This window comes from Podarcis cretensis, assembly GCF_951804945.1.
Source record: "Podarcis cretensis genome assembly, chromosome: 1".
Lineage (NCBI taxonomy): Eukaryota > Metazoa > Chordata > Lepidosauria > Squamata > Lacertidae > Podarcis > Podarcis cretensis.
Genome location: NC_137170.1, coordinates 77,173,730 through 77,185,824, shown reverse-complemented (window position 1 = coordinate 77,185,824; position 12,095 = coordinate 77,173,730). Strand labels below are relative to the sequence as shown.

Genomic DNA, 12,095 nt, shown 5'->3' with positions numbered 1-12,095 from the left:
TGTTCAGAGCACAGCAAATACACTTGGCTGAATCACCACCTTCCTCCTCTCCCCACTGCTTGTGTTCTGTAACAATCAAATCTAAAGCAGTGCAGGGCATGGGCAGCAGACTCTAAAGCCATCATTACAGATACTATCTTCCTAAGCTAGCGATTATTTTACGGCTATATACTGTAGCGAGAGTAAGCATCTTTAGCCAGTATAACATCAGAGCTCTGCTATGCCAAATGCTGTTTGTTGCTGAGCAACAGTCTCTGCCCAGAAGGACTCGGGCACCAACAGATAAGACACTGACATTTGCATTCTCCATTTTATAGGTGTTGGACAAAAGATTATTCAACTTGTCAATAGCAGACAGCAAAAGCTCATGGTAAGAACTATTCTCCAGAGATCAAATATACTCTTGGGAGTGGACTAAAATTCTGCAGTGAAGACACCCTGACTGTATTTCTGAGATTTTTATTCACATTGCTTCCAAGAGATTCTCCTTGCATCACATGCTTGTTCCTGTGATCCCATGTCTAAAGAAATTCTACCCCCTCTCCACACCCGTGACATTATCATCATCATCATCACCACCATCAAATGTGTACGCCACTTAAAGCAGTTATGCATTCAAGGCATCCAGATAAATGCAACATTTCACAAAAACAACTATCATGGCACAAACCTGGTACTACAAGTGACATTTCTGGTTGGACAAGTTTGGCAGAGTTGTAAACAAAGCTATATAAACAGCAGCTCTGTTCAATCTACGGTGGCAATACACATTATAATGCAAGGGCTAAAACAGAAACATTTCACGTGCTATATTGTAACTAAGTTAGCTGAACGGAGAAAGACTTTAGTACTGGGGTGTCTATTGCGGCACCCTGTGTATCGTGGCATGTGGCACTCTCATACAGCCCCTTTGGCATCTGCCAGGGTTCCCTGCCCCTCCCAAATTTAATGATTTTAAAACTGAGATGGGGGCCCCCTCTTTGGATAGTTGCTGTGGGTAATTCCTGTTTTGGGGTGTGTTGATTGCTTGATTTCCTTATCTGTGTTTTATTTTTTGGGGAGGAGAACAGATGTTTTGCCTGTTATTTTCAAAGGGATTCTGAGCACCACAAGTTTTTCTTCTGCAATTTGCACAGGGGGGATGAAAATTTTATTCTTGATATTGGAAGCTAACCCCCCCCCCCAATGCAAATTGCAGGCATGAGAGTCCCTGATCCAATTTAGGACCATTGCATGAGGGTGCATGTGTTAAAGCTCCCTAACTTCTATGCTAGGATCTGAACCCATATTGTGGTGTGGGGAGGGGGCACGCCGGCAGTTTTTGGAAAAAAATAAGGGTTGCACTCAAAAGCAAGCTATGGAGTAAATGCCATGTGTCGCTTGGCCCAGAGTGCTAGGTAACAATATAAGCAGCAGATCTGGCTCCCAGAGTTATGGAATGAATAAGTGGGTTTAATCTTCATCTGCCTTTTCCGTTCTTTGTCCACTTGGGAGATTTCATTCATTCACACGCCTTTCCTTTGGAGCTCGCTAGCACTGTAACTGTACACACTCTGCAGAAAGCTATAATTAGAATATCATGCTTACTTAGCCACTTTACCATATGGGCTGTGGTTTGGGATAAGAGTCCCTCAGGGACCCTGATTCATTGCAATGAACCCCCGCCGCCACCCTTCTTTTCCTCTTTCCGAATGAATCCATTGATTATTTTTTTTAAGTGTTCTGGAAAAGAGCCCTGCTCATTCATTCACTCTGTAAATACTAACAAGGTTAGCGGGGAAGATTTGTTGACTCCCTGAAATCCTACCTACTTTTCTACTCTGATTGTCCAGTTCTGCAAACTCTGTTGGTTACTAGTTTCATGGAAATGACACCAAACAAGAGCCAAGATGCAAGATCCATGCCAGCAGTTATGGCACAGGTAAGAGGGAAAGGCACAGAAAGAAGAAAGCTTTGCAGTGGCACGACAATGTGCTCATGTTCAGTAAGCCTGGGCTCGCTGCCTCAGACTGGCTCAGGCTGATTCCTGCAGATGTGCAACACTCCCCTCTACTGGGCAAAATGGGATTTGTAGAGCATCGATGCAGCAATCCTTCTGCCCACCCCCCCAGCACAGCATACCGAACTTTTCCATGCTAAGTGGAACAGGTCAGTGGAATAGGTGTCTATAGTTACTCCTGCTTCCTTCAGAACATATTATTCAACCAGTCCATGGCCAAAATCAGGCAGCCTTCTCTTCCAATGGTGTTCCCCAATATTCAAAGGTGCACTACATCTGAACATGCAATGTTCTATCTAGCTACCATGACTACAAGCCATTGATGGGCCTCCACTCTCTATGCCTTTGACTTATACCCCTGTAAAGCTATTTGCATTGTGGCCATTGCAACATTTTGTGGCAGACAATTCCTCAGGCACATTAGGGTGTAAAAGCTCACAGCAGCAGAATGTTTTTAACTATTGCTAGAATTAAAATTAAGAATTTATACTTTCACATTTCATAAAAATGCCAAACACCACACTTTTTCCTGCTACCTAAATTATACATAATGGATTTCACGTTCCTAACTTAAGCTTGGTTGGATAAAAATTCTGTATATTTCCATTCTTTCCTCCTCCCTCAATTTCCATTCTCCTCACCTCCAAAAACATTTTTCTCCCTAGGCTTTTATATTCCCTGATATGTTACACCTCTAAGTAGAGGAACAGATTACAAAACCCCAAAGGGTTATAACAATTAGCAACTGAATAAAAATCACAAGATAATCTTAATATATGGAACAAACCGTATCCTTAGAGTCCCTAATTGAGTCCACAACACACATCCATATTTAACATCAATTCCTGTCCAATATAAGAGGGCAAAAGAGAAGACCATGAATCTTGCTCTCACACAATAGCTAACAGAGTTAAGCAAGGCAACTAGAACTTGGGAATAAAGGTATATGGCAAAGAAGCCCCAGAAGGTGCAATCATATGAGTGCTTGAGTTTTGTAGGAACACGGCCTATTTTCTCTATCTGATATTTTAAGCTCAGTGGCATCATCAGGCACCCGCATCAGGCATGATGGTCACTTTAAAGCCCCTTCCATGGGTCTGCAAGTTCTTGAATCCTAGCAGAATCCCTGCTAAAGGCAGTCAAGGTATCTAGTAGCATAGGAGTGGGAATAATGTGGTCCTGTAGATGTTGTTGAACTGACTCCCATTATTATTATTATTATTATTATTATTATTATTATTATTATTAGAATTTATATACCACCCTATACCCTGGGGTCTCAAGGCAATTCACAGAATAAAATCAAGATATAAAACCACAAAATACCTAATAAAAATAAAAAGACCAATAGTGCCCCCCCAAATTTTTTTTAAAGGGCATAGGATATAAATCAAATCAACCAAAGGCCTGGTTAAAAAAGAATGTTTTTTGCCTGGCACCTAAAGGTGTATAATGAAGGCGCCAGGCGAGCCTCCCTGGGACAGCATTCCACAAATGGGGAGCCACTGCAGAGAAGGCCTGTTCTCGTGTTGCCACCCTCTGGACCTCACATGGAGGAGGCACATGAAGAAGAGCCTCAGAAGATGGTCTCAGCGACTGGGTAGGTTCATGTGGAAAGAGGCGGTCCTTGAGATATTGTGGTCCTGAGCCATTTAAGGCCTCAGCCAGCATGGCCAATGGTGGGATTTATAGTCCAGCAACATTTAGGGTCACAAGCTCCCTTCCCAAAATTATATCAGCATGCACATTCCACTTCAGATAATGTTACTGTTCCCGAAGAGGAGGGTTTACAAAACAAAAACAAAACAAAACTGTGACGTGGCTGCAGTAAAGCACTTTCAGGAATACAGGTTGCTATTTAGGCCACAAGGTACTCGAGACCTAGAAAGGTATTGCAATAAAGGCTTACCATTGATTCCTCTCTCACACTCTAGCATCTATCTTGATGCCATGACACATCATCCAACCCCTTGGTAAAGTTCCCTTCTTCGTAGCTGTGCAATTAAATTCAGGAGTGACACAAAAGATGGAGGGGGAAGCTATTCCACCCTCGGTCCACCAATGCAGCTCTATTAGTTACAGCAAACATCACATCTGGGGCTTGTGTCCAACATAAATCACATGGAAAGAACACTAAACGGCAAGACACAGTAGTGTGTGGCTTTCTACCACCGCTTTTTGTCCTCTGAAGTGCTTCTTTCCCTTACACTTAACAGGCAACATCTTGGCCTTTCACTATGGCTGCCACCAATTCCTACCTGTGAGGATGGAGACATTGTGGAAGCAGCTGTCCAGCTTGCCTAGGAGGATGGAGAGAAAACTGTCAGACGCCAGTCCATTGGCATCCCGTGTGCTCTGGTCATAGACCACCACATCTTGGTGGTCTTCTGCTTCTACCTGCAAGAGAAGTGCCACAAACGTTATTCCATAACCCATAAATGTTAAATTGCTACAGCTTTCAAAACAAAGAAAACTGAGGGGATTTCTTTACTGGCCCCACCCAGGGGGACAATGGTTTGCCCCACTCCTTTGTATGATCTCTCTTCATTTATAAATGCTTTGAAGGAAAGCAGGAGAGAGCAGGACTCGTGTGAGAAAGCTGTTGTTAGTGGTTGCAGAAAGAGTTAACAGAGTTTATTATTCTGGCATATGTAAAATACAGAAACTCTGTTATCCACCTATGCTAGCAAAGGGTGGTCAAGCCATGCCAGAACGTAGCAGGTAACACAGCTCCGAAAATGCACAAATTGTATTCAGGAACTGTACAGTACAGTGCAGTGCTCAGTTATCTGAAGTTTGTGGAGGCCAGGAGAGGGAGAAGAGGTCCTCTCAGCACCTTTGCAGAACAAATAACACAAATGATAATGGATGTTTATAGCAGAAGTAGTAACTCAGCCAATTTGTCATCAACCACCCCTGTCTCTGTGCTATTAGCATCCCATGCATTCAGCGATTATTTACAAAGCAACACTAAAATGTGTGCGCTGCTTTGCAAAATGAAAGTCAGATCCCTGCTCAGAAGCTTATAAACCAAAATTTGACAACAGAGGAGACAAAAAAGGAGGGTAAGAAAATGGAGGCAGCTCACAGCAGAAGAATATGCATTCATTTCGGTTACTAGTTTCCAAACGAGACAAGGACTAATGGCTAATGGGTACTTTGAAGGTTGGAGGAAGCTGGGCTAAGCCAGCAGCCTCACAGAAGAAGAGGAGTGATTTGGAGAAGTGGTGTCATATACGTGCTCTGGAGGAAATTTCAGGGAAGGAAGAAAAAGCAGAGGTTGTTTTGTTTTGTTTTGTTTTGTTTTTTAAAGGAATAGGAGCCATTTGATAGACGAGGACAGGCAACTAATTATGGGCAGGGATACATCCGCTATGATGAACACAACCACTACCACAAGACTGAGGACTACTACAGATGTTAGCAATAAGCAGGAGCAGATGAAGTACAAATGACCCACGCTTTCTTTCACACTTCCTAGGAAGGTGTGAAGTGGGAATCTGCACACTGCATCTGTGGGGAGATACAGTAATTACAGATCTGTGTGGAGCTCACACTTCTCTCTCTGAAAAGCAGACGTGCAAAGTCCCATTGCATATGTTTCAGACAAAGCATGAAAAGAGGCTTCCTCTCGACAGTGGGTTATGGGGGGGGGGGGTCAAAGCCACTACGCTAACTCCACCCACCCAAACACAGAAATTAAAGCTGGACAACCAGGGTGGAAATGCGTACTCTCTCTTCACCCCACATTTTCATACTTCCATCCCGTACCACCCACTTCCTAACCATCCACCCCAATAGCAGTGGTATCATTTCTGAAGAATTGGGTGGGATTTGTCAGGAAGCAGGGAGAATCAAGTGTTTGTGGGTGCCCTTAAAGGGGGGCTACGGTTAGACCTCAGCCTTCATCAGCTAAGCTAAGCCCCCTTTCAGAACAAGGGCAGAAAGCACACACCTCCTAAGGCAGCCTTTGCCAACCTGACGTCCTCCAGGTGTTTTGACAGCAACTCCCAATGGCCGTGCTGGCAGGGAGTCACAATGCAAAACATCTGGAGGGCACTAGGTTAGCAAAGGCTGCAGGAAACACATCTACTCCCATTCCCAGAATCAGAATAAGCTGTTCTTTGCCATCTGGCCTGCAATCAGTTGTATTCTCTCAGATTCTAACAGGATTTTTCCATGGTACAAAATGCCATGTGGGGGTGGGGTGCGTGCAGACTAGAGCAGAGATGAGGTCGGGGGACGATTTCTCTAGTATAATTTTCTCTAAGATAAAGTAAAAAAAAAAAAAGGTGAAGGACCAGTGGATGATTAAGTCCATTCAAAGGCATCTATGGGGTGTGGCACTCATCTTGTTTCAGGCCGAGGGAGCTGTGGTGGGAAGGTAAACAATTTTCTTTACACCAGCACAAGGAAGCAGACCCAAGTCCGGAACTTTGTACATGTGCAGAAAAGAAGGCATGAGGTTCACCAGGTTTGCGAGAAGGTATCATTTGATCCCTGAGTAGGGACAAAAGGGGTTTCCCTCCGATGACAAGCCTCCGTGGCATACCTAGGGCCATGGCAGGAGCAGAGGCGGAGAGTGCGAGGCACAGTCAGGGGCTGCCGTGCCTAATGAAAGGTTAATGCATTAAAGGCCGATAAAATCCTCACAGTGCCACGGCTCAGTGCATCCACTGAATAGGCTGATGGGTGGCATACGCCGGCCTTCTGAGCTGGCGGCCTTCCTCCCTCTGGCGCAAAGCACATCTATCATTCTGCTGTCAGAGAACAGCAGCTGTGGTGAAGCAAAGCCAGAGAGAGAGAGAGACAGACATACAGACGGATAGAAAGAGAGAGGGTGCTAGCCAAATGGGGGAAAGGACTAAACAGCTCTTTCCATTACATTACAGATAGTCTCTGAGTATGTGTTTGGTCAGCTTTGAAAGACACTTAAAATCAAGTTCGCTTTCATATGCAGCCATCCTGCTGTTCAGTGTATCAGACCGAGGAAGAGCTGTGGAAAGCATACATGCCCTGGTAACAAAACTAAAAGCACATACCTTCTCCTAAAGAATGCTGGGAATTGTAGTTTGCTGAGAATTCTTTGTTTCAGATTCCTAACTCAGGCCCTGAGGAGAGGGAGTTACTAAATCTCTGGCACAAGCCTATGCACTCAAATAGACATGAAGCCAATCGGTGATTGCATCAGTAAATTTCTTTGTATAAAACCATAGAACTGCTGTGCAAAGTGGGGGAGGGGAGGTCCCTAACCCTTTCTCTCCCCCATCCCCACAGCTTCTATCCAAACCCCTTCCAGAGCTGCTATTAACAAAAAAAGGTGGGGAAACATACAGTCACAATATGGGGAAGTGTCATGGCTCAGTGGTAGAGCATCTAGTTTACTTGCAGAAGTTTCCAGGCTCTATTTCTGGCATCTCTGGGTCAGGATGGGAGAGACTTCTGACTGCAGCTTTTAGGGCTTGCTGTAATGCTAATAAATCCAAATTTCCTTTCACTTCCTTTTTACCTTCAAATTCCTTTGCACTAGCCTAGTTAATTAGATACATGAAAATAAGAAAACCTATCTGTGGATAGAAGCTAATGCTGCTTCTGTACACGTCTGGTTTTCAAGTGCCTGGCATGTCAGTGCCCATGCAGACTACCACTAGCCCAGATGGCAGAAAGAGTCCAGCCATGCAGCACACGTCAGGTGTGCAATTGCCATGGGAACCGTACCACCTGTTCCTATATGAGACCACTTTTGTGAGAGTCCTGCAAGTAGGCCCACTAAATGGATGGACATGGCTATATTAGATCCATCAATATCACTAGGTCTGGTTTAACTCAGTTGGATGCAGCCTATGGAGCCCTTATGGCTGACCCTTTTTATGCCACACCAATCTCTCACATTTCTCCCTTTATACTAACAAATCTGGGGTGGGGAACAAAAGACTGCATCCTCAAAAAGCTAGGGAAGGTCACATCAGATTTTTGTTTAATTGCAGTCTCCTTCCTTGGAGGTTTCGAAGCAGAGGTTGGATGGCCATCTGTCATGTACAATCTAGTTGAGATTCCTGCATAGCAGGGGGTTGAACTAGATGGCCCTTGGGGAACCTTCCAAGTCTACGACTCTATGTTAGCCAGTTGAGAAGCTCATGCAAGCCTAAACAAGATGAACAAAAAGCTACATCCCACGCACCTTCCTCTGGACATAGAAGAGTGTGCAAAACCAACTTGCAAATCCACAGAGAAAACAGATTCTATTCCAAGTTGTTTTGAGTTCACTGGACCTGTTTAACCATGTGTAGTTGCCTGGCAACTTTCAACACATCCCTTGCTGATTGAGTCGTGTCTGGCTGCCAGCATGAAACTTGAGGGATGCTATTGATGCTAATTTAGCCCTCAATTATGACTGTCAAAACAAACCACTATAAGAGAGCAGCATAAATAAATGCCAAGCATGTCATGCCTCACTAAATATTTCCAGTGGAAATGGATATTTGGTTTTGTCTGTAGTATCTGAAACTCAAGAGGGGTGGGAGTTAAGAAGCAGAAGGACTGTGGGACATTACGGCTGGAAAAGGAGCGGGAGAGAATTCCCCTTTTTATGCTCTAACGGAGAGGTTCTCATAAGAAGGGAGCCTGGTTCTTTGGCTGATCCTGCCTTCACCTGCACCTTCACACATATATACTCACGCCACATCTTTTATACTCACTGCCTGCCATTTTCCCTAGTACATATTCCAAAACCCTGTGATCAGAATCCAAAAGATACTGAGTGGCCCGTTCCCATTTTAATTTTCCCCTGCAACATGCACATTAACACCAGTTCCAAGGCTTCAGCATGAATAACCTGCTAAGAAAATGCATGTGACATGCAGTGTTGCAACGATCATTTTGCACCTGAGAGGAATACTGAGAAATTGAGTTATTGATCTAGCTGAGAAGCACCAAAGGATACACTTCATTGGCCTTTCTGACTTAAAACAAACAAACAAACAAACAAACAACAACAACAATATATTTCCTGGCTTGTATTGGAAAATTTAATACAAGTGCCCTGCGTTTTTTTAAAGATAACAGCAGACATTTATTCTTGTGACATAACCTAAGCACATCCAGCATGGCAAGCAAAGTAATCCCTCCAGCCCTGGCCACAGGGGCAAAGGTGACAGGAGAGTCACTCATGCGCAGTGCGCACTGCTGCCACAGGTGGGAGGATTCGCTACCAGGACAGGGCTGTTAGCAGCGAAGGAAACAACAGCTTTGGAAGCAGAATTATCCCACAGTAGGATTTAGTGTTCCTTCCACATGGGGAGATTTGTTTTGGGCATTACTGACAGGTTGCTGAGCAACAGCAGATGGATGCGACACGGTTTATATCTTATTAAAGTTATAAGGTTTCAGGCCATAGAAATCCCAGACAAGCACTGGCAGCACAGAAGCAAGCCACATCGAGTAAACATGGTATTGCCTGGACTGAGTTCAGAACTGGGGAATAGCGGGAAGGGGTGTGGATGTTTCAAATACATTTTGGCTAAACGGGATTGCGTTTCCTTCAACTATAAAAGTGTTAAGTGACGGCTGACATGGATCTATGTTTAAAAGCCTCAACTATTAGTGCCTGCTTGCACAGGGTTCCCAAACCCTCTCTCTGCCCCCAGAATGCTTCCCTGACCAGACCTATGCAGTTTCCACTTGTAATAACCAAAGCCTTTCTTCCTTGTCTCCAGCTCAGGCTTCATCACCTACTACCTCGTCCCGACTTGTGAGAATGACAGAAGAGGCATGAAAAAGGGATGCACTTCTAAACAAACTTACCTGGGTTATACAATGCTGCGTCATCGGCTGAATGAGCCTGTAGCATCAAAGCAAAACCCACAATCAAATAATCAAGCTTAACTGCAGTGATGTGCAACATTTCTTAACTCAAGAGCCCCCTTGATTCTCCCTCATTCAAAAGGTTGCGATCCTAAGCACATTTGCATGAAAATATAAATGCCATGGAAATCACCTTCCACATCAAGCACGTTTCAAGCTGCAGAGTAACAAATCAATCCCTACATATAAACTGGTTTGCCATGATAAAAGAATCCTAACCCCCCCCCTTTAGTGTTGCTAATGAAGGAAACGGATCTCAGCCCACAAATGTGATCATGCAAATTCGCCAACCCAGTAGCAAGGGACACAGACTAAGAGTGACATTCCAAACTAGAGAAGTCTCCTGTATCGTTACTGTGTGTATGGAGGGGTCCTTGGGCAAAATGGCCTTAGCAAGCCATCTCCTTGAATGGGACCGCCTCCTCTTAAAACCATGTTTATGGAAGACAATCTTACTCAGCTACGAGTGATCTCCGAAGAAGAAGTGAATGCCCCATTCACTTGCCCTCCTTCTGTGGGCTCAACCTGCATATTGGTCCAGAGGGTGAGGTAAGAAGAGGATGCTGCTCCTAATCCTGTCCCAACCTGCTCATTCAGAGAGGGAAGGTGAAAAGTTAGCCATAGCAAGGAGGGGCAATACCAGGGCCAGAGGTTAGTGCCAGGCACAATGCAGAGGCCTTGGCATGAGCAACAGATTGCAGAGTCTTGATGCCAGCCTTGGCTACAGGGAAGGGCATATTTCCCCAATGCATTTTTCCCATCACATTACTGGAATGACAATTGCTGGGAGTAAAAACAAAATAAAAAAATTCCTTGCAGTAGCACCTTAAAGACCAACTAAGTTAGTTCTTGGTATGAGCTTTCGTGTGCATGCACACTTGCTGGGAGGTGAGGCAACACACACAGCACATTATCTTCCTTCTCTTAAACCATAAAGAAACAGGAGACCTTGTAGAGCCTGGAGCTGACAACTCCCAAGGCTGCAATCTTAAATCTCAAGTAAGTCACAATGAACTCACAGGAACCTGATCCTGGGAAAGCATGTCCACGTCTGGCCTGCGCACATGTGTAAAAACATAACCTTCCTGTCTCACATACCAACCCAAATTATATAGGCCATACTGATCTCCTCTTACTCTTTCCATTCCCTACAGTTGCGAATTGGAAGGAGGGCCTGTCTTTATGGTCAGTACCTGACTGTTTTAGAAGTGATAATAAAATACTACTAGTACTAGATAAACATAATTTACCCAAAAGGGAGGAATTTGGGAGGACCTCTGGCTGCCTCCTAGCACACGCACACACAATTTCAAATTCTGTCAGCAGGAAACCAAAAAGGAGGGCAGAAGCTTGTCAGGAAGAATAATGGGGTAGGACAATTGTGCCTATGATGTCACCCTTCCTGCCATCTGCTACTCAGCAGCAGCTCCACTCACCCCCTGCCCCCCTCCCCCATTAGAAACAAAAAGACCCCACATAATAACATGAGGGTAATTCAGAACACTGCTGCCCTCCACGTGCCCATCCTCATCTCAGGAGAGTTTGAAGAAGCATCACCGGTTAGAAAAGAAGGCCAAAACTCACAATTTAAACGTAATTGGTTTGGGGTTTTTTATTGTCCCAAAAATAGTGGCCCTGGGTTGCAGGCGAGCAATCGAGGCATGTAGTAGGGATCTGCCCTGCTCTCAGATTCTTCTGACTCAATGCTTCACGTAAATATACTATCTGAACTAAGCTTAAGGAGGCTCCCATCGACCTGCCAGAAGCCACACATGGGACTGACTCAGGGGCTGCAAGTTAAAGGAGGAGGTTGCAACTTCATGAATAGACTGGCAGTCCTCCAAAGTTTCTCCTCTCTGACCACAAGGAAAGCAAACACATATTCAATTAATATTGTTTTTTTTAAAAAAAAGCTGAAGAAGAACTAGTTGCATTTCATGCAGTTGCTACATGAGCAACTGAGAAGATAAGGGTGCAACAATCAACAACCTGAAAGGGATTTGCCCCCCCCCTCTCTCTCTCTCTCTCTCTCTGCTATCTCTGAACTTACCTCTAACAACAACTAAAGCCCCTTAGTCCCAGAACCCCAAAGGCTTACAGCTATAATTTACGAATGACCTTTATTACAAGCATCTTGACAACATATAAGATCTGTTTGGGCACTTACCCCTTGCGTGGTTACAGCTGCATAAGGAGATCAAGGCCATGCTTCTGACTCTGCGCCCTATCCTGG

At 44.5% G+C, this 12,095-nt stretch overlaps 1 protein-coding gene across 2 annotated transcripts in view; it reads right to left on the bottom strand.

The window, feature by feature from the left end:
- Positions 1 to 12,095, bottom strand: part of DUSP8 (dual specificity phosphatase 8) — an 83,589-nt gene that overhangs the window by 42,546 nt on the left and 28,948 nt on the right. For both annotated transcript variants that reach the window (XM_079970510.1, XM_079970511.1), the window contains exon 3: positions 4,258 to 4,396. In XM_079970510.1, coding sequence (XP_079826636.1) covers positions 4,258 to 4,396 — 139 coding nt within the window. The remainder of the gene's footprint in view (positions 1 to 4,257; positions 4,397 to 12,095) is intronic.